The sequence below is a fragment of the Myxocyprinus asiaticus genome, chromosome 20, assembly GCF_019703515.2.
Source record: "Myxocyprinus asiaticus isolate MX2 ecotype Aquarium Trade chromosome 20, UBuf_Myxa_2, whole genome shotgun sequence".
Classification (NCBI taxonomy): Eukaryota; Metazoa; Chordata; class Actinopteri; order Cypriniformes; family Catostomidae; genus Myxocyprinus; species Myxocyprinus asiaticus.
Window position 1 is genome coordinate 3,146,817 of NC_059363.1, and position 27,069 is coordinate 3,173,885.

General features: G+C 35.6%; 2 protein-coding genes across 9 annotated transcripts in view; one reads left to right on the forward strand and one right to left on the reverse strand.

The window, feature by feature from the left end:
- The window catches only part of LOC127410724 (transcription initiation protein SPT3 homolog), a 160,484-nt gene extending 141,109 nt beyond the window's left edge, over positions 1-19,375 (reverse strand). The window contains exons 1-2 of one of the 5 annotated variants that reach the window (XM_051645924.1): positions 19,199-19,375; positions 2,650-2,759 (exon numbers count right to left, since the gene is read on the reverse strand). In XM_051645924.1, coding sequence (XP_051501884.1) covers positions 2,650-2,759 — 110 coding nt within the window. In that variant the 5' untranslated portion in view covers positions 19,199-19,375. Of the gene's footprint in view, positions 1-2,649; positions 2,760-14,245; positions 14,349-17,128; positions 17,276-19,198 lie in introns of those variants that run through there. The other 4 variants (XM_051645922.1, XM_051645923.1, XM_051645927.1 and 1 more) reach the window with 4 other exon arrangements.
- The window catches only part of runx2a (RUNX family transcription factor 2a), a 90,038-nt gene that overhangs the window by 23,640 nt on the left and 39,329 nt on the right, over positions 1-27,069 (forward strand). For 3 of the 4 annotated variants that reach the window (XR_007892155.1, XM_051645911.1, XM_051645912.1), the window contains exons 3-4: positions 17,164-17,411; positions 19,382-19,538. Coding sequence is in view for 3 of the 4 variants with exons in the window: in XM_051645911.1 (XP_051501871.1) it covers positions 17,164-17,411; positions 19,382-19,538 (405 nt within the window). In the remaining variant the exon portion in view is untranslated. Of the gene's footprint in view, positions 1-17,147; positions 17,412-19,381; positions 19,539-27,069 lie in introns of those variants that run through there. The other variant, XM_051645913.1, reaches the window with a different exon arrangement.

Here is a 27,069-nt window from a genome sequence, read left to right on the forward strand (position 1 = left end):
TCTGATGTGGCAGAAATCTGTCCTCACGTGAAGAAGCCACAATCAGTTATGATGCCTAATCAAAAAGATAACTAGAGGCACTGGCGTGCATCAGAGTGGGTAAACCAGTCCCACCAGGATTTTCTGATTGTTGTGGCCCAAAATGACTGAATTTACAGCGGTTTTTCTCAAATATCACGATGCAATTTCCAATTTACACCGTTTTTTTGTGTTGTTTTGCGGTGAAAATGCACAAATCATCATTGTATGCCTGTGTAATTTATGCCAATGACAGTGTAAATGCAATTAAATATTTTAGTGTATAACTGAATATGCAGTTAGCAAGCAAAAAATAATAAATACATACAAAAAGACCTGTGATATGGCTATTGGAAGACCCTTAAAATGAAAGAAAACTTTTCTAAGGTTAAAATAGACCTAAAATAATTCTGTAAACTAAAAACACAAATGAGGATTCAATAATTAGGCGTATGTTGCGATTAAAACATTGTCTGATACAAAAATACGATATATGGTCATATACGAACATGTATAAATTATAATTCATATATTTGAGCATTTATACACATATTCAAATTAGAGGTAGGGCGATAAATTGGTTTTACCGATTAATCGGTACCGATGGTTGCTTTTTGGAACTATAGTTATCAGCAAAAATATCTGTCGATAGTTGATTCATCATTTCAAAATAAGAGTCCCCAGTGTGTTCCGGGCTTGTTTATACTTAAGTCCCGCATTATGCACCAAACTTAATTTTTTCTGGTTATTTTGGGGATTTTGGTTGAACAATAAACTACATATGGGATTTTATTCACTTAGGACTCTTTGTCTGTGCCCATCATAGTAAGGAAAGGAATAAGTAAGGAATAAGATTATTATTATTTTTTTTTTTTACATTCTATAAATCAATTTTTAAAACTACCGGCCAATTAATCTGTTATCAGCCTTTCCTACCACCCTAGTTATCGGTATCGGTGTCGACCTCTAATTAAAATTCTACAAGTATTGGTAAAAAATGTATGTTAGATACATGAAAAGGACAATTTCTGTAATATTTTGAAATATATGTTGTTTAAATATACATATAGGTTCTGTGACCTTACATTTCAGTGAAAACCATATATATTTAAGTGTTTAGCATATTTAGCTTTTTATCAGATTTGTACTGTATTAAGCACTTCAAATTCTAATCACATTTTACTATCCAACTAAGGGAATTGTAAGTGAATTTAGAAATGCCATTAACACTGGGGTTTTGTGTCTCATTCTCTGCAATCAGAGTGAAGATTAAAGGCAAGTTGTGATGTACGTGTGCTGTCTGCGGTCCCGTACTGAAACATTTCCTTTTTCCAAGACATCACTTACCAAATGAACCAAAAGGTGCTATGGTATTACCTTGGTTCTTTGGACTTGATAGCATAGTAATTTCATGGCTTTTTGGAGATGTACCGCACTACGTACTACAATGCTTCCTAAACTACAGTTAGTTACGCTACAAGTTACTAACAAAAAGTAGCTGACTACATTGAAGCGGACATATTTTAAATATATAACAACTCGATTATATTATTATTTAATTAGTGTGACATTTAACAATTAGGCTGACAACATTAAACTGAACACTGAAATTATTACATATTACATTGTATTTATACTAAATACAAACTAAATAAAACTAGAAAACACCCTATTTTTACATAACTTAGTCGAAATATATGAGAAACAGCTGCAATTTACTAAATATGGTGCTTCATAAAAGAAGGCAAGGTCCTTTTAAGGCTGTGCAGGGGCTCAAACGAATCAGTGAATCATTTATTTGAAGTTGTTCATTTATATGAAGCGTCCAAACGAACCCACTCCTTAGAACGAATTGGATTTCCGAGGACTTGGGTTCAAACAAATAAGGCAGGGCATAGAAATGCATCTCCTCTTCGACTTCAAACTCTTCAGACATGTTTTGTAATTTCAGTTTTCTGGTTTGTTTGCAAATGTGTTTTGTTCTCTGTTGTTAATATCTCTGTGGTGGTCCGGTTGTACCAAAACAAAGTGAGATCTCACTTGAACACCCCATCTCGCGAGAGAATGCGCACAGGAGAGCAACGGTCGGTCAAGATTTTTTCTAAATAAGATTTCAGATTGTTTCTCACCAAACCTTTTAGTATGCCTTCAAAACAAGGCATGAGTGACATTGAATAATTTATTAGACTTCTGAATTATACTTTTGCGTCCTTATTGAAGCTTCAAGAGGTGGTCGCCATCCACTGCCATTGTATGACAACAGTGAGAAAAAACTTTTGTCTGAATTTCTCCTTTATGTACCGAAAAAGTAAGAAAGTTATACTGGTTTAGAACAAAACAAGGTTGAATAAATAATGAATAAATGCTCATTTTTTGTTGAACTTTCCCTTTAAGTCAGTAGTCCCGCTATTTTAGATAGCAACTCCTCAATCCAAAAAGTATAGTACCACCATGGTATTATCGTATCATGAATAACAAGTTAATACCATGGTATTTCAATATGATTACCATTCAGTACCATGCAAGCACATCTGATACCATCACGATACCGCAACAGGTAAGGTATTGAACATATGCGAGTAGTGTAAATGACTTCAGATAGGAAGTGAGGAAAGTATTTCCTGTACTCACATCATGCTTTGGAGCTCCGGGATGAAGCTGGTGGCTTTTCCGGATGCGCGACCGCCTGCTGCGCTGCTGCTGCTGCTGGCTGTCATGGGGCTCGCGGAACTGTTGCTCATCTGTTAAACAGACAACACGCACACAGCGTTCACACAACGCTCATGTGACTGTGTGACCCATCAAACACAAGCAATTATAAAGCCACTTCACAAAGAAAACACTTCCTGATGCATTCAATGACAGGACACAGGAAAAACACATCACATGTTGAGATTAAAACGGAACCTCAGTGACAAACAACGCTTAATTTTTTTGACGGTGCAGTAATAAGAATATCATAATGACCACCTTTTTCTGCATTGCGGTAATGAGAATTCAGGGGTAAATGTGCATGTCTGTCATGAAAATAATGTCACAATGTAAAACATCTTAACCTAAAACAAGTTTCATTTCTTTATGCGAAATACTTTTTTTTTTTTTTTTTTTTTTTTTTTTGAGTAAAAGAAGACATGGACATTTTCATGAGAGGTTTCATGAGAGTCACCCTCCTATCTTGGTAGCATTAGATGATAAATGCTACAATATCCAATATCTTATGCTTACAAAAAAGTATATTTTGGACATGAACCATTTGAGTAGAGGTAGACCGATTGTGGATTTTGCCGACAGCGATAACTAAGATGGTGAGGGTCTTCTAAGGTCAAAAGAGTATACAAGAGTCCAGAAGAATAAAATCCCAGATGCAGTCCCAATATAATAATAACAATATACTAAAATCCCAATGATAACCAGAAAAAAAGAGAGGCTTGGTGCATAACGTAACTAACAAGCCTGAAACACACTGGGGACTCTTATTTTGAAACAACAGACACTTGGCGCCATTACAATGACCTAAATTTAAGTATTAAGCAAATTAAGCTTTTTATAGCATATATATTAACCAGATGAAGGGCTTTGTGTGTGTGTGTGTGTGTGTGTGTGTGTGTGTGTGTATACAAAGATCAGCCACAACATTAAAACCACCTGCCTAATATCGTGTAGGTCCCCCTCGTGCCACCAAAACAGCTCTGACCCGTCGAGACACGGACTCTACAAGACCTCTGAAGGTGTCCTGTGGTATCTGGCATCAAGACACTAGCAGCAGATCCTTTAAGTCCTGTAAGTTGCGAGGTGGGGCCTCCATGGATCGGACTTGTTGGTCCAGCACATCCCATAGATGCTCAATCGAATTGAGATCTGGGGAATTTGGAGGCCAAGTCAACACATTGAACTCTCTGTCATGTTCCTCAAACCATTCCTGAACAATTTTTGCAGTGTGGCAGGGTGTGTTATCCTTCTGAAAGAGGCCATTGCCATGAAGAGGTGTACGTGGTCTGCAACAATCTTTAGGTAGGTGGTACGTGTCAAAATAACATCCACATGAATGCCAGGACCCAATGTTTCCCAGCAGAACATTGCCCAGAGCATCACACTGCCTCCGCCGGCCTGCCTTCTTCCCATAGTGCTGCTGCCATCTCTTCCCCAAGTAAACAATCTAAAAGAAAACGTGATTCATCAGACCAGCCACATTCTTCCATTGCTCCATGGTCCAGTTCTGACGCTCACGTGCCCATTGTATGCACTTTCAGCGGTGGACAGGGGTCAGTATGGGCATTCTGACCAGTCTTCAGCTACGCAGCCCCACATGCAGCAAGCTGCGATGCACTGTGTGTTCTGACACCATTCAGCAATTTGTGCTACAGTAGCTCTTCTGTGGGATCGGACAACAAGGACTAGCATTCGCTCCCCACAGACATCAATGAGCCTGTCGCACCCATGACCCTGTCGCCGGTTCACCGGTTGTCCTTCCTTGGACCACTTTTGGTAGGTACTAACCACAGCATGCTGGGACCTGACATTTTGGTGATGCTCTGACCCAGTCGTCTAGCTATCGCAATTTGGCCCTTGTCAAAGTCGCTCAGTTCCTTATGCTTGCCTATTTTGTCTGCTTTCAACACACAAAATTCAAGAACTGACTGTTCACTTGCTGCCTAATACTGTATATCCCACACCTTGACAGGTGCCATTGTAACAAGATAATAAATGTTATTCACTTCACCTGTCAGTGGTTTTAATGTTGTGGCTGATCAGTGTATATGTATACAGTATATATACAGTTGAAGTCTGAAGTTTACATACACCTTAGCCAAATACATTTAAACTCAGTTTTTCACAATTCCTGACATTTAATCATAGAAAACATTCCCTGTCTTAGGTCAGTTAGGATCACTACTTTATTTTAAGAATGTGAAATGTCAGAATAATAGTAGAGAGAATGATTTATACTTTCATCACATTCCCAGTGGGTCAGAAGTTTACATACAATTTGTTAGTATTTGGTAGCATTGCCTTTAAATTGTTTAACTTGGGTCAAATGTTTTGGGTATCCTTCCACAAGCTTCTCACAATAAGTTGCTGGAATTTTGGCCCATTCCTCCAGACAGAACTGGTGTAACTGAGTCAGGTTTGTAGGCCTCCTTGCTCGCATACGCTTTTTCAGTTCTGCCCACAAATTTTGTATCAGACTGAGGTCAGGGCTTTGTGATACTCCAATACCTTAACTTTGTTGTCCTTAAGCCATTTTACCCCCGCAAAAAAAGGTTTGCTTGGGGTCATTGTCCATTTGGAAGACCCATTTGCGACCGAGCTTTCTTCATGGCTGATGTCTTCAGATGTTACATCAACATATCCACTTAATTTTCCTTCCTCATGATGCCATCTATTTTGTGAAGTGCACCAGTCCCTCCTGCAGAAAAGCACTCCCACAACATGATGCTGCCACCCCCATGCTTAATGGCTGGGATGGTATTCTTCAGTTTGAAAGCCTCACCCTTTTTCCTCCAAACATAAGGATGGTCATTATGGCCAAAAAGTTCCATTTTTGTTTCATCAGACCAGAGGAAATTTCTCCAAAAAGTAAGATCTTTGTCCCCATGTGCACTTGCAAACTGTAGTCTGGCTTTTTTATGGCGGTTTTGGAGCAGTGGCTTCTTCCTTGCTGAGCAGCCTTTCAGGTTATGTTGATATAGGACTCAGTTTACTGTGGATATAGATACTTGTCTACCTGTTTCCTCCAGCATCTTCACAAGGTCCTTTGCTGTTGTTCTGGGATTGATTTGCACTTTTCACACCAAACTATGTTCATCTCTAGGAGACAGACTGCATCTCCTTCCTAAGCGGTGTGATGGCTGCGTGGTCGCATGATGTTTAAACTTGATGAACGTGGTACCTTTGGTGTATATACACTACCAGTCAAAAGTTTTGAAACACTCATTCTTTATTAAAAAAAATTCTCACATTTTAGAATAATAGTAAAGTCATCAAAACTATGGAATAACATAAATGGAACTATGGGAATTATGTTGTGACTAAACAAAATCCAACATAAATCAAAACTGTGTTATATTTTAGCATCTTCAAAGTAGTCACCTTTTGCCTAGAATTTGCAGACATGTACTCTTGACATTTTCTCAACCAGCTTCTTGAGGTATCACCCTGGGATGCTTTTTAAACAGTATTGAAGGAGTTCCCATCTATGTTGGGCACTTATTGGCTGCTTTTCTTTATTATTTGGTCCAAGTCATCCATTTCAGAAACTTTTTTTTGTTTTTATTAAATTTTAGTTTTATAATGAAATAAATTAATATGGTGGCACAATTATATTTTTGTCTACAAAACTAATTTCAAACATTTAAGTATACGCCTTCAGATCAAAAGATTTTTAAGATCATGAGAAACATTTCAGTCAAGTGTTTCAAAAATTATTAAAAAAATGTAAAAAATAAAATAAAAAAATGTCGGCAACTATCGGCAGATTTTTGCAGATAACCGATAGTTCCAAAAAGCAACTATCGGCACCGACTAATCGGTAAAACCGACATTAAGGTCTACCACTAGTTTAGAGATACATTTAAATATGAGGATGCTCAAGACTACATTTTAAACCAACTAATGACATTAAAATGTGTTATCAATGACTATGAGTAGAATTCACACAAGCTCAGTAAAAGAAGCCGTTTAACTACTCGATGATGATTTAAAGTAATACTGTATATATAGTATATGCAGTGGATATTGTGTAATTTATGTTTACATTGTGCATTCATGGGGCTAATGCACTATATGCGGCCATAATATGCGCCAATTACACTCTGTTGTTGTAATTTATGACGAAACTGATCATAATGATCATACAGATGTAGGTACCGGTAAGTTTGTACCAGCTCGCTAATAACTCTGTACGCAGGTGTGTTCATGTTGACTGATCTTGACTGACTGAACAACGTCAACAGAATTAGCTTTTGGTCTCAAAGTAGGTGTAGCTCCAGGTCACACCTACCAGTGATGTGGACCAATGGCAGTAAGAAGGTGTTTAGCAGCTGGTAAGAAATTTTGCCCTGGCTAGCTGTTATGAACCACCAAAACAAACTAAAAAACACCTTCTTTTTGGCCAGATTTAGTTCTAAATTATGTCAACTTCTATTCGTTCTACGATTTCATATGAAATCGCAGGGGCCTTTAGGCAGAATTTTAGCCTCAGTCACTATTCACTTTCAATGCATTTTTTTTTTTTCCCATTCAATGAAAGTGAATGGTGACTGAGGATGTCATTCTGCATAGTTTTGGAATGACATGAGTGAGTAAATGATGATAAGTTTTTAACTTTTGGGTGAACTATCCATTTAATATTTACTGTATATATATAATCAGTAGAGAGCTGCTGCTAATAAACCATATATACTATCTGCATTACATATAAAATATACTAATTTATAAAAGTTGTTTGCCATTAAACCCTCTAAAATATAAAGCTGACAAACAGTATTCTTACTTTTTATTTATCAGTGTGACCGTGTGTACAGGACAAATTATGAGAGCAGTTAACATTCATCTCACAGCTATCTGCATAGTTTGCAGTTAGAGCTCCTTCAATACAAAGAAAACAAATTAACAGGTGCTGATATACCCCTGGAAATGGAGCTTGTCAAATTCAAATGCGGCCATTGTCGGGTGTGCAGTGATTTCCATTGGGAAGCACAGCAAAAGGTGAGTAGACACGGTCCAGCAGGTTTATTTATACAAACCTTCGCCTATTTGAACCATAGCACGTTTGCTGGCATGAGTGACTCAGAAACCACAGCCTTCCTACAGCAAACCAAAGCATCAGACTATCAAATCTCACAGGTGGACGGCCTTTTTCAACGCAGATGAGAGCTAATCCCTCTGGTTTAGTTAACACTATTGACCACAGATAATTAAAGCCATAGTTCAACCAAAAATCATTATTTACTCACTCTTTCCAAACCTGTATGACTTTCTTCCATGGAACACAAAAGGAGATGCTATTTAGAATGTTCATACACTGCTGTTTTCTTTACAACGACAATAGTAGAGGTCTGCATAGGCATTAAGGTGAAGCTCGTTCCCAAGACCATGTAGTCAAATTTTAAGATGAACCCGATCTGGATGTTTGTGTGGCAACCTGAACTTCTTCAAAGAACGTGGAATCTTTGTGACACCTGCTTAAAAAAACTTGGCACAGTGTCAAAAAAATGTATAGGTTCCACGCGAAACGCTGAAAAAACAGAGGGAGATGGCACAATAGTCAAAGATGTCCATCCAGTGCATATTTACATTAAAAAAAAAAACATTTACGTGCAGATGCACAAAACAAGTTACATTAAAATGAAAAAATTATATCATATAAAAAAAATGTAGCCTATATTATATTAACTATTTATATTTAAAAATAAATTAAAAATCAATTATTATTATTATAAAAAGTTGATCATATATTTATAATCAAAATATTAATAATAATATTTTTTATAATTATATATATATATATATATATATATATATATATATATATATATATAAAATCAAAAATTATCATCATAAATATTTTGGATTATATATATGATCAACATATATAATCATTCATTTTTAATATATATATATACACACACACACACACACACACACACACACGTCATAAATTATTAAAAATAAATCATAGTTATTATTATTATTGCTGTTTTTATTTACACATTTTTGTTACAATCAAAATATTTATAACAATTCTAATAATCATTATTTTAATAATAATAATCTATTTTACTATATATATACTGTATATACACACACACACACACACACACACACACACAAACAGGTGGCCAAAAGTTTGGAATAATGTCGAGATTTTGCTCTTATGGAAAGAAATTGGTACTTTTATTCACCAAAGTGGCATTCAACTGATCACAATGTATATTCAGGACATTAATAACGTGAAAAATTACTATTACAATTTGAAAACAATGTTCAGAACTTCTTAAACTACTTCAAAGAGTTCTCATCTAAAAATCCTCCACGTGCAGCAATGACAGCTTTGCAGATCCTTGTTATTCTAGCTGTCAGTTTGTCCAGATACTCTGGTGACATTTCACCCCACACTTCCTGTAGCACTTGCCATAGATGTGACTGTCTTGTCGGGCACTTCTCACGCACCTTACAGTCTAGCTGATCCCACAAAAGCTCAATGGGGTTAAGATCCATAACACTCTTTTCCAATTATCTGTTGTCCAATGTCTGTGTTTCTTTGCCCACTCGAACCTTTTCTTTTTGTTTTTCTGTTTCAAAAGTGGCTTTTTCTTTGCAATTCTTCCCATAAGGCCTGCACCCCTGAGTCTTCTCTTTACTGTTGTACATGAAACTGGTGTTTAGCGGGTAGAATTCAATGAAGCTGTCAGCTGAGGACATGTGAGGCGTCTATTTCTCAAACTAGAGACTCTGATGTACTTATCCTCTTGTTTAGTTGTACATCTGGTCTTCCACATCTCTTTCTGTCCTTGTTAGAGCCAGTTGTCCTTTGTCTTTGAAGACTGTAGTGTACACCTTTGTATGAAATCTTCAGTTTTTTGGCAATTTCAAGCATTGTATAGCCTTCCTTCCTCAAAACAATGATTGACTGATGAGTTTCTAGAGAAAGCTGTTTCTTTTTTGCCATTTTTGTCCTAATATTGACCTTAAGACATGCCAGTCTATTGCATACTGTGGCAACTCACCCAAATGGCCCTGATCAAAAGTTTACATACCCTTGAATGTTTGGCCTTGCTACAGACACACAAGGTGACACACACAGGTTTAAATGGCAATTAAAGGTTCATTTCCCACACCTGTGGCTTTTTAAATTGCAATTAGTGTCTGTGTATAAATAGTCAATGAGTTTGTTAGCTCTCACGTGGATGCACTGAGCAGGCTAGATACTGAGCCATGGGGAGCAGAAAAGAACTGTCAAAAGACCTGCGTAACAAGGTAATGGAACTTTATAAAGATGGAAAAGGATATAAAAAGATATCCAAAGCCTTGAAAATGCCAGTCAGTACTGTTCAATCACTTATTAAGAAGTGGAAAATTCAGGGATCTCTTGATACCAAACCAAGGTCAGGTAGACCAAGAAAGATTTCAGCCACAACTGCCAGAAGAATTGTTCAGGATACAAAGAAAAACCCACAGGTAACCTCAGGAGAAATACAGGCTGCTCTGGAAAAAGACGGTGTGGTTGTTTCAAGGAGCACAATACGACAATGCTTCAACAAAAATTAGCTGCATGGTCGAGTTGCCAGAAAGAAACCTTTACTGCGCCAATGCCACAAAAAAGCCCGGTTACAATATGCCCGACAACACCTTGACACGCCTCACAGCTTCTGGCACACTGTAATTTGGAGTGACGAGACCAAAATAGAGCTTTATGGTCACAACCATAAGCGCTATGTTTGGAGAGGGGTCAACAAGGCCTATAGTGAAAAGAATACCATCCCACTGTGAAGCATGGTGGTGGCTCACTGATGTTTTGGGGGGGTGTGAGCTCTAAAGGCACGGGGAATCTTGTGAAAATTGATGGCAAGATGAATGCAGAATATTATCAGAAAATACTGGCAGACAATTTGCATTATTCTACACAAAAGCTGCGCATGGGATGCCCTTGGACTTTCCAGCACGACAATGACCCTAAGCACAAGGCCAAGTTGACCCTCCAGTGGTTACAGCAGAAAAAGGTGAAGTTTCTGGAGTGCCCATCACAGTCTCCTGACCTTAATATCATCGAGCCACTCTGGGGAGATCTCAAATGTGCGGTTGATGCAAGACGACCAAAGACTTTGCATAACCTGGAGGCATTTTGCCAAGATGAATGGGCAGCTTTACCTCCTGCAAGAATCTGGGGCCTCACAGACAACTATTACAAAAGACTGCACGCTGTCATTGATGCTAAAGGGGGCAATACACAGTATTAAGATCTAAGGGTATGCAGACTTTTGAACAGGGGTCATTTCATTTCATTCTTTGTTGCCATGTTTTGTTTCATGATTGTGCCATTCTGTTATAACCTACAGTTGAATATGAATCCCGTAAGAAATAAAAGAAATGTTTTGCCTGCTCACTCATGTTTTCTTTAAAAATGGTACATATATTACCAATTCTCCAAGGGTATGCAAACTTTGAGCACAACTGTAATAAAAAATTATTATAATAATTTTAATAATAATAATAACTTTACATTTATATACAGTACATTTAAAAATAATAATAATTATTATTATTATTATATACTATATACATATTATCAAAATCTTTATGATAGTGATATTAACAACAACAACAATAATAATAATAATAATGTATTTTTCCATTAATTACAAACCCGAACCCGAAGTTATAATAAAAAAACTGACCTGAATCTGGCCTGTTGGCTCGGGTCAGGAAGCAGACATGGTTAACATGGCTGTCAAGCTTCAGATAAACACCTTAAAAGCACCATAAGAGTAGGTTGAATTGTACACTACATTTTAAGTCTTCTGAAGTCATACAATAGCTTCATGTGAGAAACAGAACAAAATTTAAGTTGTTATTCACTGTGGTGGAAGTGATTTGAGAGCTGCGGCGGAGGGGAACATTTGAAATGAATAACAACTTAAATTTTGCTCTGTTCTTCACACAAAGCTATCGTATGACTTCAGAAAACTTGGAATATGGCGCACAAATTATATGGACTTCTTTTTTGGTGATTTGTGTGTGTGTGTGTGTGTGTGTGTGTGTGTGTTGGAGTTTGAAACCTAGGGTCACTTAGAGCAGTATAAACATTCATCAACAGCATACGGATTTTCTGTATGACATGAGGGTGAGTAAACAATGACAGAATTCTTTCTTTTTTTTTTTAGGGTGAACCTTTCGAATCAGAGCAGCTAATATAAATCCCAATTCTACTCCAAGCAACATGAAACTAAATGTTCCAAAGCGTCACCGAAGCAAACAGCAGGGGCGTTTTCTTCAATAAATACATCCCGGCGTAAAATTTCCTTCTGTTGGATGAAAGATAAAGCTTTCACTTTGACTTGTGAAGGCAGATGGTCGCCATACTGGGCAAAATGAATTCAGATGTGGCAAATGAATCGAGATTACTTCAACATGCAAAGGGCTTTGAACGAACAGAAAAGGGGAGCTATTGTATTTATTGCATTTTCCTCTATGTAATTAAATAGTCAGGACTTTTATGTAGCTTTGCTTCCATGTCTTTTTTTTCTTCAGACGCCTAGTTAATTTACTCATTTAGTCTTGGGCATGGGATGCAAAGCTCTATTGCTGAGTCAATTTGTGTTTTCTTACATTGTGCCAAGAGTAGTAGACCTACAACAGCAAAGACGGAAAAACAGACGAATCTTGGTGACATAAAATGATTTTAGGAAGGAGACTTTTACTACTGTGGGAACAAAACAAGTAATAAGAAACCCCAAAAATATCAGCATTAAAGACCTCCAACATATTTATTTTTGAACTTTACGCCACATACTGTTTCAATATATATTCAGCTATATTTTGCATTAATTACAATTATCCCAACTCAGCTGTCCCATAAATTTACAGTTGATCATTATATGTGGGGAGGATGGGTGGGGGATCAGAAACATATTTGATGTTTGGAGCTGCCAAAGCAGGAAATGTAACTTAATAGCACATCTTTTTAGAGGCCGTAATGAAGTGGCAAATATGATTTTGAGCCATTCAATGTTTCATTTCGCTCCACATCCTCAGAGAGCCGCCACACACAGCTTTAGTTTGCATAAGACCTGCAATCATGCAAAATCCATTTCTCTCACACCAAAACGTGTGGATTTAACGCTCTTGGACATGTATTCCGAGAGGAAATGGTGGAGAAATGGCTCACACATTAAAAGTTTCCACCGAGTCAGACTTCACGTCGAGTGTGTGACATCACTCTTTCTACAGTCTTTCAAACAGCCAGAGGTTTTTACAAACAATACACACGGGGGGAAAGTTAGACATATTCAAAAACTAAGTGAAAGGATACTGTTTTTTTTTTTTTTTCCTCTTTTTCCAAAGAAAATGGATTTGGTGAAGACTAGAATATACCACAATACCACAGGAAAACAACTGGAATTTAGAATTAAAATAAAATTGGGGGAGAGCAGGGCTAGTTGTCACATATTTTACAAATGTTTACTCCAGGGAATATCGCTCAGGATAGGTTTATTTTTGAAAGTCAATTTCTGCATAACATATCTTAAAGTCTTGGCTACTAAAAAAAAAAAAAAAAAAATCGGGAACCTGCCATTAAATAATCATTACACAGTAAAACAATTATGAAACACAAAATAATTCATAAAACAGTAAAAGTGTAAAAATTTAAATACAAAAAAATCTAGCCATTGTTTTGCCAGCAACATTTTTAATGAATGAATGGTGTAAAATCACAACACTTAAAACACTTGACAACTTGCCCCCAGTGTCAGAAATTTACTTTTCCATAAAGGGGCAATAACTGTCTGGTGGATTTGGTTTTCAGGGGCATTATTACGTTTAAGAGGGGATTTTTCCTAAACATACATAACAAAGAAAAAAAAATGTTTCATCCATTTATTCAAATACTTTAGCTGAATCAATTCATTAACATACATTCTCAATTTGAATATTTAGACTGAGAATATATTATGAATGTAATCATTTTATTTCATTTTCATTTGTTATTTCATTTTATGTGTTAAAGTGTTTAACAAGGCTTAGAACAGAATATTCAGAACTATATCAGACAGTTCTAAATATTCTATTTTTTGCCCCTACTTTTTGAATTTGAGGGGTATTTTTGTCACCTTCGAGTCCCCCTTAATTTCTGACCTTGCTCTCCTTGATTTCAGGAGTAAGTAATACGATTTTAACAGTTTACTATAACTACATCTGTATTTGAACTGTAATTAACAACTTTCACTACATTTCAAAGAATCCAAACTCTGACATGTAACCCAAACAGCTCAAAACTGTCGCTTTAATTACTAACAGCGTAAAAAAATAAATGCTTATCAACACTATAAAACCCTGTGATGTTTGTAAAACTGTCATTATATCGTGACATAGTCATAAACAGTGATTTGAACTGAACAAACTTAACATTTCGAGGTTTGTTTTAATACAAGTTGACTTTGAGACTAAACAGATCAACGACTAGAAGTGTGATTTAACCGCATACATTGAATAAAATGCACATATTTACCTCTGTTATGAATTATTCAGTGTACTCCACATTTGCTCTGTCTAACTGCCGAACACATTTCTCTCATGTAAACATGCTGCACCGGGCGGCTCAATATGACGTCACTGTTATTCGCCTTCACGGATTGTGGGTATTGTAGTTCGTAAAAGTTCTATAACTTTTAACTTTTTATAAAACTATTTTTATTTTTATTTTTTATTAAATTTTTTTTAGTTGAATTATAGACAAGTACAATGCAAAAAGTACAAGGCAAATATAAGCCATTGTGGTACAGTTCAGAGTATGTGAAACAGAGAATAACAACAATAACTAAAACATAAAATGAACAATTATGTAAAAAATAATAATAATAATAATAAAATTTAAATAAAATACTTGGATAAAAAGTGCTATATAGTATTAGGGCAGTTACATGAATTTGAAAAGCTTTAACATTTTTATTGTTTTTATAAGCTTTTTGTTTTGGGATCTCATGTTTGAAAGGGTTTGAAAGTATACTGTGAGATCAGTATTACAAAAGGTAATATATGAGGGTTTCTTTTGAGTTATTTTTGTCTTATGAATATAAAACTTTGCCAAAATAATTCAAAGATTAATAATGTAATTTTGTTTTTCAGACAAATATGGGTTTTGAAAACAAAGTAAAATGTCATAAGGTTCTTGTCATGTCTATTTTAAAGTTAGCCAAAAAGAAATAGAAAAAGGGCAATAAAAAAATAAATGTTCAATATCTTGAAATGATGTGTTACAAAAAGTACATTGTTCTATAACTTAGTAGCCTTCACTGATAAGGTGAACGATTGACGTTCTTTACTCTCGTCGCACAACAAATGACGAAATTAAGCGTTCAAGAGCGCCATCAATAGAGCGTTTTTAGTATGAAAACAAAAACTCGTAAACTTTGATATAAATAAAACTAAAGTCTTTAAGAAACTGCCAAGATTTGCAGAATACTTATTGGAAGCTGATTACTTAATAAATATTATGAGAGCTATTAATGGATTTTTTTATTTAATTTCTTTTAGATATTTTATTAAACGCTATAATGAGATCTCTCCTGACCCTTGACTTATAAAAACATGATTTTATCACTTTATTTTTTTATTTGCATATGTTCTTATTTATTTATTTTATTTGTCTTTTTCTTTATTTATTAGGGTTTTTAATCACATTGCCTTTGTAACTAAGCAAATATGTACTATATATATATATATATATATATATATATATATATATATATATATATATATATATATATATATATATATATATATATATATATGCTATGTTCTTTGTATTATTTAATTTTTATACTGTATTATTGCTTCTCATTTAAAAAAAAGTGTTTTTAGATTGGGTTATTTGCACCTTTTCATGAGGTTAAAATGTAATTTAAAACAATCTTTTTAATTTTTAATTAAAATATATATATATATTTTTATATTTACAGTATATCTGTTACATTTATTTGCACTTTTAAATATATTATTTACACTTTTATATATATATATATATATATATATATATATATATATATATATATATATATATATATATATATATATTAAAATAATCCAAAACAACTTTTTATGACACCAAAATATTAATTTAATTCTTAAATGTTGAGGGGGGAAAAATCAAGATAATTAGAATTATTACTTTATACTTAGCCATTACATGTTGTTGCCATGGCTTCAGTTGCTTCAGTCTGATGTTGTATAGCCTAATATTAACTTTTGCTCAGGCTGTCTCTTTTGGACTCGGTGTACAACAAATGGAAAGTGACTCACTTCGCTTCTGTGCTTGTTTGCTCTCAGTCTCAGGTTTGAATAAGTTCTAATATGTCTCCTTTGAGCATTTAGAGCCTTTATGTCTCTCAGTATGACAGAATAGTGACTACAAACTGTCAAAAACGTGCTGGCATAATAATGTGCATAATAAGATAATAGTCTATAATATTCCACTGATTGCTCCCTAATATGGGTTTAAAAGTCTCTCTTTTGTGGCCTTCCTTAACTTGGATCTGATTATTTTTGTTTTATTTTATTAAAATGTAAAGATAAATCACAAGTGAGACTGTGTGGCTGCTGTGTATATAAGGCAAAAGGGTCTCTGTGTAGTGTTTGGTGGATTATTTTGGTAAAAAAGAGAGGACAGGTCCAAAAAAACTGAAATCAAACCACTGAATTGCTCGTTTATTATGATGTCAACTGGTGCTTGCAGACATGACGTGCTCGAGACTCATCAGCATAATAATCCTCCTGCTTCTGCATATATATATATATATATATATATATATATATATAAACCACAAAAAAACTGAACTCACCAAAGTCCCAGCCTCCTAAGACAAACCACACATCGAGACAAAAACACTGCGGCTTCGCGTCGCCTTCATCTTACTAACCACAACCTTTGGAATCACCGTTTTAACCCTTCACGACGGCGGTGCACAGGGAAAAGAAAGGTCTTGTGGACTTTTGCAAAGATGAATTAGACACATTGTTGTTTTACTTTCTTTTTTACTCGCGTGTTTAAGAACCGCGGCGCACTAAACTCCCCGAGCGCAGCGCGTAATGCGCAAAGACTCGTTTTTATTCCGGACTTGGAAGTTTCATACAGCAACTTTCAACTTTGGAGACGCAAAAGGCAGCTCGTAAATTATGCGTGTGCTTCTTCTGAGTGAAAACAAGGGGACTGTGTGCGTTTATTTCCATTATATTCGCGTGTGAGAGCGTATCGAGCCTTGTGCGTAAAGTCTGAGAGGATCCAAGTTCATCCAAGTTTTCGGGAAGGCGCCTAAAGGACTTTGATACCTAAATATTTTCTTACTACAGAAGACTGAAATTAATCGACTTTAGAGCTGGTTTGAAGTGCCTTTACCTTTGCTGACATTGTTGTGATGCGCATTCCGGTAGATCCGAGCACCAGCCGCAGGTTCAGTCCGCCGTCCAGCAGCCTTCAGCCGGTGGCGGGGAAGATGAGCGATGCGCAGCAGGAACCGAACGCGGCGGTGCCGAGACTCCGACAGCACGACAACCGAACCATGGTGGAGATCATCGCGGACCACCCCGCCGAGCTCGTGCGCACGGACAGCCCGAATTTTCTGTGCTCGGTGCTGCCGTCTCACTGGAGGTGTAACAAAACTCTCCCCGTGGCGTTCAAGGTAAGAAAGACTCTTTATTAAAGACAATACCTCTGTTTGACATAAAATGATTACAAACGTGTTTACAAACATTATAAAGGCTAATGCTTAACAGATCAGTCGTTCATATGAGTTCAAATTTGAATAGCCTATAGTATATAACCTGTAGGCTATAGCTTAATCAAACTTTAATGACTTTACTAACTCTCTGAATACATTAACTAATGATCAGTTAAGCATGCACGACAGCCTACTTATTATTTGACCAGCAGATCTCATACATTCAAATATGAATATGGATGAAAGTTCATAACCTATATAGTGTGCATAATACTATTTGAATGTACATGAACTGTTTGGCATTTTAACATTAGTGTTTAGCCAACGCTTGATAATGTGCTGCATTTAAATATAGCTTTATATGAAATTATACTTGCATGGGCTGTTTTATCATTTTATCATTTAACTAATGATCTGTTTAGCATTATAGATATTTCATGCTGTGAAAAAGTTTTTAAATGACTTATTAATTAAATCTAGGCTATTTATATAGTGTTACATGAACAAAACAAATCGAGTTTTTCGGTAGTTTTTTTAAAACTATTGTTCGTATATGTTCATATGCGATATTTATCAGGTTTAGTGGATTTGATGATGTTTAAAAAGAGAAATCCCGCCTTGGTGGAGAGGTGAAATCCGATAGATTGAAGCTATTCATCGATACAAACACATGCATGTTTAATCGGATGTCCTGAATAACACACAACTATTGATACTTTCACCAAATATGGAGTATTTATTCAAGGCAGATAATAACTGAAGTTCAAATTTACTGTGACACGAATGATTTAATTATCATTTTGCTTCTCTGGACTTTATTCTGAAGTCTAAACTGAAGTTAAAACCCAATTTTATTTGACTTTGTAAAACTGAACAAGCCCTCTTGCTCACATTTAAGTTTAAAAGACTAATGCATGCATTCCATAACATGAATGCATTCGTCTGAATCATTTTTGTGGTCATTTTTTTTTAAATTATTCTTAATAAAAGCATATATAGTTGCGATCTTATTAATTTCTATGTTTTTTTTTGTTTTTTTTTTTTTTTTTTTACAAAATATTGCAATTTTACATTGCACTATTGCATTGATACAGTGCTGAATAAGTAGCTACATAATGACAATATATAGTCCATTAGTTTAAAAAATCTAGTTTTTTTAAATATATATATATATATATATATATATATATATATATATATATACACATATATATTTAAAAAAATATATATGTCATTTAAAAAAATAAAATAAAAATAAAATACAATTACTTAATGCCAAAAAAAGTGGTAATATATATATATATATATATATATATATATATATATATATATATATATATATATATATATATATATATATATATTACCACTTTTTTTGGCATTAAGTAATTGTATTTTATTTTTATTTTACTTTTTTTGGCATTAAGTAATTGTATTTTATTTTTATTTTATTTTTTTAAATGATCATTAACGTCTCATTAAAAGACAATAAATAGGCATATAATGTCACATGAAGTTAATATCAACAAATAAGGAAATTTCAGGCATTTCAGTCTGTTGAATAAATCTGTGTCTGTGATTACAGGCTTATTGTTTTGCGCTGAATCAACAGTATTGTTCAAGTATTGATAGTGTGACCATTAATAGTCAGTGAAATCTTCTACACACGGCCCACATAACTACAAAGGTCGATATTAGAAATGGTCTGGCCTTTGTTTATTGAGACATTTGCAGTTGAATCAACTTACTGTGTATCTTTCTGATGTCAGCAGTGGTCTTGATTCATAATATCACCTATAAAAGAAATACAGGCCTGTTTACATCAGCACTGAGACAGTATATTTAGAAACAAAAAGAAAAAGTTGAACTTCTGTGAAGTGAAAAGTAAATTATAGCGAGACAGAACTGCAGTGTGTTCTTGTCCTGTTCAGGTTGTAGCTCTGGGAGATGTTCCTGATGGCACCGTGGTAACAGTGATGGCAGGAAATGATGAGAACTATTCGGCAGAACTCCGCAACGCTTCCGCTGTCATGAAGAATCAGGTGGCACGTTTCAACGACCTGAGATTTGTTGGCAGGAGCGGACGAGGTTTGTGCTTTTACTTTAATTGTATTTATTTACCACATGGTTTGCTTTGGCTGAATCACACACACACACACACACACACACACACACACACACACACACACACACAAAGGGTCAAACCACATAAGACATTTTGTTTACAGTAAATTACATGTTGGAAATTAAATTTCTGCATGTGGTGTGTGATCCCAATTTACTGTAAATCAAATTAGATTGCTTAATGTGTAACATTTAAAATAGCAAATTTACAAATAATGCAAATCACACATTGCACATTTCACATCAGGATATTTTTCAAGATTCTGTGCTTATAGAAAATGCACTAAAACTGGAACAGTATCACAGAGGAATGGCAGTATTGTTATTTTTTTACAAACGTCCAGAAATGTTAGTGCTTCCATGTTGAGAATAAAGAAAAAGGGTGTGTTCTAAACAATAACTCATTTTAAGTGTTGCCAAAGTTTAAAAACAACTTATAGCGGCATGCAACTTTTGCAAAATGGGACAGTATTTTCACCCAGTGAATTCATAACTATTACCATGTAATATTGTGATGTTTCACACACCCTACACACCCAACAAAAATCTTTAAGTTGTGAATGTGGGCTCAAAGTGTTCCCAGACTGGTGATGTGTAGATGAATGCTGCTTTTGATATGGTTGCAATTATTGTCAAAGATGAAATCCAGCTCTTGTGATCCTGTCGGAAGAAGCCATTCAGCACGCAGGCCTTTGAAGAGAATGGGGATACGCAGCGAGATCAGAGGAGCTCTGTGTGTCTGGTGCTGCAGGCTGCATATGCTCGAGCGTGCAGTCTAGACTTGCCCTCTTAATCTGCGCAGGCACTTAAAGTAAAGCACATACGTGTGCAGCAGGGTTTCCCATGCATGGCGCCCGTGAACTACAGACTCAAACGTGGTTTAAAACACTTTTAAGAAGCCGTGCAAGAGTGAACGATCTCCAGGCGTTTGGGGAAGTGGCACTTTAGAGTAATGGTTGACCATTTCAATGGCTGATGCTCATATTTACATAACACATTTGCCCGCCACTTTCATCCAAAATGACTTCCAATGCATTCCATTTTATCAGTATGTTTGCTTCTGTGGGAATTGAACCCACAACCTTGTTGTTGTTGTTGATGCTGTGCTCTATCAGTTGAGCTACAGGAAATTTACATCTAGAAAGCTGGATGGCCGATATAATATCGATATACACATAATTCAATTTAAAGGAGATTTGCATTATTTTGCTTAAAATACTTTCTCTTATTCCAACTTAATATGCAAAGACAACTAAGTAAGCCATTCATAGGTTGATTTCCTGATGTGAATACAGTGTTGCTCTGTAATACTTTCAAAACATTGCTGTTTCTTTAAGCATTCCCACCAGCCCAGCTTACTGTAACAACACAGGCTCAACCAACGGTGTGAGTTTGGGGCGGGGCTATTTGTTTGTTGACCTATAGAAGATGGGAGGAGTGTTCGGGAAACCTGTTTGAAAACAGTCAATATTTTTGTGAATCCATTTGGTGATGTTAGTAGCGCAAGAATGACACACTTTAACTTTAATGACAGCTAAGAAGATGTACACAGGATTGCTAAAAAATTTATTAAATAAACACGTACTTTTAGTCAGTGTACGTTGTGTTCCTTCATTTAAATTATTAGTTCCAATCATAATAATTCAAACTCTGCCTTAAAACCAGAGTTTGGGACCTGGGTAGCTCAGCGAGTATTGACGCTGACTACCACCCCTGGAGTCGCGAGGTCGAATCCAGGGTGTGCTGAGTGACTCCAGCCAGGTCTCCTAAGCAACCAAATTGGCCTGGTTGCTAGGGAGGGTAGAGTCACATGGGGTAACCTCCTCGTGGTCGCGATTAGTGGTTCTCCCTCTCAATGAGGCGTGTGGTAAGTTGTGCGTGGATCGCGGAGAGTAGCATGAGCCTCCACATGCTTTGAGTCTCTGCGGTGTCATGCACAAGGAGCCATGTGATAAGATGCACGGATTGACGGTCTCAGAAGCAGAGGCAACTGAGACTTGTCCTCCGCCACCCGGATTGAGGTGAGTAACCGCGCCACCACGAGGACCTACTAAGTAGTGGGAATTGGGCATTCCAAATTGGGAGAAAAGGGGATAACAAAATAAATAAATAAATAAATAAAACAGAGTTATGGCATCATTAAAGCGAGCTGTTGCTGCGTTCAGTTGGTGGGCTGTCAGGTAAACCTTTGTCTGGTTCCTTAACGAGCGATAGCATGGTCGGAATAAATATGCAACAACTGGAATTAATGTTAATGTTTTTAAAATGAGACTAATCCATTGAACTCTTATTCTGATGGACATGAAGAGATGACAGAGCAGGTTGACCAATCCCGTTTTAGGTCCACCCACACTTGCAAATCAAATATTCAAGCTGTATAATCATTTGATATCCATGAGCAATAAACATGAAAAATCGAGCTGATTTTTTATATTCCTGTTTTTAAACAAAACAAATAATAATAAAAAAACAAGTAATTTTCAAATTTTTACCTATATCTTTTTAAATGAAAAAACAACATTCAAAGCATAATTTGTATTTAGTTTTTCAATTTCATAAAAAAACAAAAATGAACACAACACACCAATCTGTGCTAAACGCAATTTGCACAGTGTAATTTCCATCGTGCGGATCGGTTCTGAGCAATATATCGGAGAATACACTTGAACAGCATATTTAACATGCCTAAAGTGCGCTTGACTACACTGCACATCTGGATATATGGCAGGTTACACATTTCTTCTCCATCTTTTGATCATTATTTGATGAAATATTGCTGCCATGATCGATAGAAAATGTACACAAACATCCTTTTAAAATAAACTTCAGTTTACCGCCTGCTTTCCTCGGGCGGTAATAGCTCAATGTCTATTGTGCCGGGCAAATAGCACAGAGTTTTGTGAATAAAACACAATCTATAATGAGCCTTATTACACAGAATGGAAGCGTGTTTGTGCTGAAAAGAATGACAATGACTTAATTTAAAAACTCAAGACACAGTGTTATTTTAGCGCTGGCACAGGTTTTTGCGCTCAAATACAGTGTTCAAAAGTGATGCAACTGTTTAGTGAATTCAGATGCCAATAATTTCAAAACAGCCAGGTTTTGGTATCGGATCTTTAATCGGCCTGTATCATTACTTTAGAGATCTGTGGTGGTAAAAACATTGACATATGTGTGTGCAGTGAGGAAACCTGATGCATCCGTAATGTGTCCGAATGGATATGGACATGCAAAAAGCAGTTTCTCGGCCAATGACTGGTCTCAGCGCATTCCTGCACCATTGCATGTCCTTACACACCCCTACAACACGCTAACGTTGTGTGTGTGTGGTGCACATCCGCGTTATCTCCTCACAGCTGTCACAGTGAACAGGGCTTTGGCCCGCATTGAGACACACATCTTCTCAGGTTTAAGTTTCTTCTATCTATAACATGAGATCTCACAGAGGAAGTCCGGGCGGAGATAGCAAAGCATAAGGAAATTAAATATGGAAAACGATACGACGTGCGATGAGGAAGATTAAAATAAGATCGACCACAATCAAACAAATTACAGATCTGACAAAACAGCGCTCCTTGCATTACCATAAGCGATACCATTTCCTGAGCCAATACATAATGTATTTAACATTTCATTTCAGAAACAGATTTCTGTTTTATACAGCAGAGCCCAAAAGTCTGAAACCACATTGAAAATCTAGGAGCTTGTTATTGAAACTTGAAAGAAAGAAAAAAAGAATGTTTTAAGATTTGAAACATAAAATGAAAAATAAATATTTATGATTCTACAGTTTATATCGCTCAAAATCACATGTAAGCAAATTTGTGACACTTCGATGTTTCTAAGGAACATTTTCAAGTCATGCTGGATAACATGATCTTCATGATAATAAAGTTTGAAAAGAACATTTTTGTATTTGGAAAACTATGCAAAATAGAAGCATTTTCACTTGCGGTCTCAGACTTTTGGACCCCACTGTATGTGTTGTGCTGGTATATTTATGAATGGATTTGAATATGCGGATGTGCTGGTATCCAACCAGATGTTTGGCAAGGTCTTGATGAAGTTTATGCATGTCACATGTAGTCTTTTCCTTATTATACTGTTTAGGAAACCATTTCAAATAGAAAACCCCACTGAATGAGCCAGCATTGTAAGCAGTCAAGGTATTTTTAGTTGCTGGACACCAACCGTTAGAATAGAAGGCAGATGCCAGGGTTATTGGAGTGGTTAGACTTAGAGCCTGGGCAGGGCTCTGGTGTGTGTTTGGTATCAGCTCACAGGGAAGGGCTTGGGTGGGACTGTTGGCTAGACTCAGACGTGCTTTTGGGGCTTAAAGTTGAATTCCTGTGGGAGAGAAAAAGAATAATGATTTTAGCAAGACAGTGAGGACTTGATTGCATAACATTTACAAGAATGTCAGTAAAGCAAGAATGTGGCAGTTCTAAAGAATGCATGTAATGTATATGGGAAATGTTATTCATTATATGTTAAATTAATGGTAGCAATGGTAATGGTAAACTAGATTTTATTGTTTCTAAAGAAAATGCGAGTGGTGCTTTCAACTCGCTGCTACAATGCTAAGGTGTTTATGTGTGGTTGTCAGGGAGTTGCTATGTGGTTGCCAGGGTGTTCTTTTTTTTTTTTTTTTTTTGGTCCGACGTATCATTCCTGTTCGTATGTCCATAATTTGTGCGGGACAAATAAAGCGACAAACTTTTATACTTCCAGTAGGGTAAGGTACTTGGTTCAAAAAAAGGGACTGGTTGGCCTTAGCAAACACCACTAATAAAATAAAATATTTATTATTATGTTTAATTACATGGGTGATTCTCACAAAACCTGTCAAGAAAATGTCCTGGTCATATTTAACCCCATTCATATAAAATCTGAAATTCTGTTTTGTATAAAGAAAATGAAGCCTACATTTAGGACCACTGAGATTTTTTCCACTGTGACATTATTTTCAGGACACATAAAGACATTTTACCCCCAAATTCTCATTACTGCAATTCTCATTAACTTTTACTCTTCCCATTGTTTTCAGTGAAAATGATGCTGTGTATAAGAAATTATATTTTGCATATGCGCATAGCACATCTACACTACCAGTCAAAAGTTTTGAAACACTTACTCATTCTTTATTATAATATTTTTTTTTCTTTTCTTTTTTTTTTTTTTCACATTTTAGAATAATAGTAAAGTCATTAAAACTATGGAATAACATAAGTGGAACTGTGGGAATTATGTTGTGACTAAACAAAATCCAAAATAAATCAAAACTGTGTTATATTTGAGCATCTTCAAAGTAGTCACCCTTTGCCTAGAATTTGCAGACATGTACTCTTGACATTTTCTCAACCAGCTTCTTGAGGTATCACTCTGGGATGCTTTTTAAACAGTATTGAAGGAGTTCCCATCTATGTTGGGCACTTATTGGCTGCTTTTCTTTATTATTTGATCCAAGTCATCCATTTCAAAAACTTATTTTTTTTTTAGTTAAATTTTAGATTTATAATGAAATAAATTAACATGGTGACACAATTATATTTTTGTCTACAAAAATAATTTCAAACATTTAAGCATACGCCTTCAGATCAAAAGATTTTTAAGATCATGAGAAACATTTCGGTCAAGTGTTTCAAAACTTTTGACCTGTAGTGTATATACTGCATATATATATATATATAATGTGCATATGCAAAATATAATTTCTTATTTGTTTCTTTAGATTTTGGAATAAAATAGGACCAGGACATTTTCTTGACAGGCTTTGTGAGAATTACCCATATTAATTGTATCTGTTGTTTTATCAATGTTTTTTGAGCAGATTATTTCAAGTCATAATCTGTTAAACTCCTTTTCACATTTGCGGTTTAGGAATGTGGAAGTAAACTATAGCGGGTTAAAAGGACGACCACAGTTAATATATGTTTTGCATTCCTATTCACTACAACAGCTAAATAAAAAAATCCACTATTATTTTTCCACGAAAATGAGGGAAAAAATAGAGAAAGATGCCAAATTTACAGACACTCACAGTCCCTCACCAGCTGTATTTAAAACCCCATCATAAAAGTGCTGACTAGTTTGTTTTTAATTAATGCCAGGATGATATACCACAAAGGAAAATTATATACATTTACACAAAGTTATCAAAATATTAAGAATGTAAAAAAAGTTTGCTAGATTTGCACTTCTAAATAAGGCAGAAGTAGGCTTTAAAAAGGGTCCGTGTTAGCAAAGGATAGCAAATGTAGCATGCTGTTTTGAGGAACCTATATTAGTTATTTAGAGGGCACTCCCAATAACAAGAGTTAACTTTTTCAACCCAACAGTAGGGAAGAGATGCTCCTTCATACATTAGCTAAGCAAGCTAAGCCAAATGTAGCTGCCTGCTGAATTGTGTCAGCCCTTTTCCACCCACTTCTTCCTGTCTAACTAACAGATCGCAGCTCAGAGAATGTGTCATGCTTGACTTCACAGCATACTTTGCACATTACACTGCTGAGTTTGCCTCATTAGAAGTATCTCAGTATTTCCTGTGTGCTACTGTCAGAAAGTGCTACCTCTTTAGCATGTTTGCAACATGGCTGTTCCTATACTTTTAGCAAAGCATGTTGATCAATATCTGATATTAAAGTTACGGACATTGCAACCCTACGTTTTTTAAGCACTATTATGATTTCTGAAAAATAAAAAAGTTGCATAGTGTAAAAAAGGTCACGCAAGGTTCCAGATAACTGAACACATGACACACCTTCACACCCCAACGTTTTATTTTCACACGTTCAGAAAAAGTAACGACTATTAACGGCATTGTGGCCTGGACTATATTCTCAGCTGCACTTTTTTTCAATCGAAATGCTACAGACTTAGCATATGAACATGCTAGTAAATATTAGCACTAGAGTTAGCAGAGTTCTGCATTTTTTGCTGCAGTCAAATTCCTGAAGTAAAAATATAATAATTTTCTTACTAGATAAATAGATAGAATAAATATAACGTATAAACCTTTGAAATCAGACCTATCATGATCTCCAATATTGTTAAGTGTTCGTCAGAAGAAGTCAGAGCGATTTCATTTCAATTTTTAATTTTTTTTTATTTGATACCATAATTCCTGGTGAACAATAACACTCACCATAATCCTGAAAAGATATCCACCAATCAGAGAAGTCGCTGCTACTATGGCAGCAAAAATTGGTGGCAAATGAACTTCGCAGTGACCACTTCCATGAAACATTGCGAATGACATAATCATGTCAATTTACACTCTCAAACTCATCTATTTATATGTATGTGGATATTTTGCAATAAACCTAAAATATGTGGTTCTTACACTTAAAATGCATGACTCTAGAGCTTTTCAGGCTGTAGTCAAATAACCTACAAGACAATTAGCTTTTTAGAGCCATGGGTTCCCTCAGTAATATCTAATAGGTTTTTTTATAATGGCAGTTTTAGATTTATGAGTAGGTAAAATTACTTG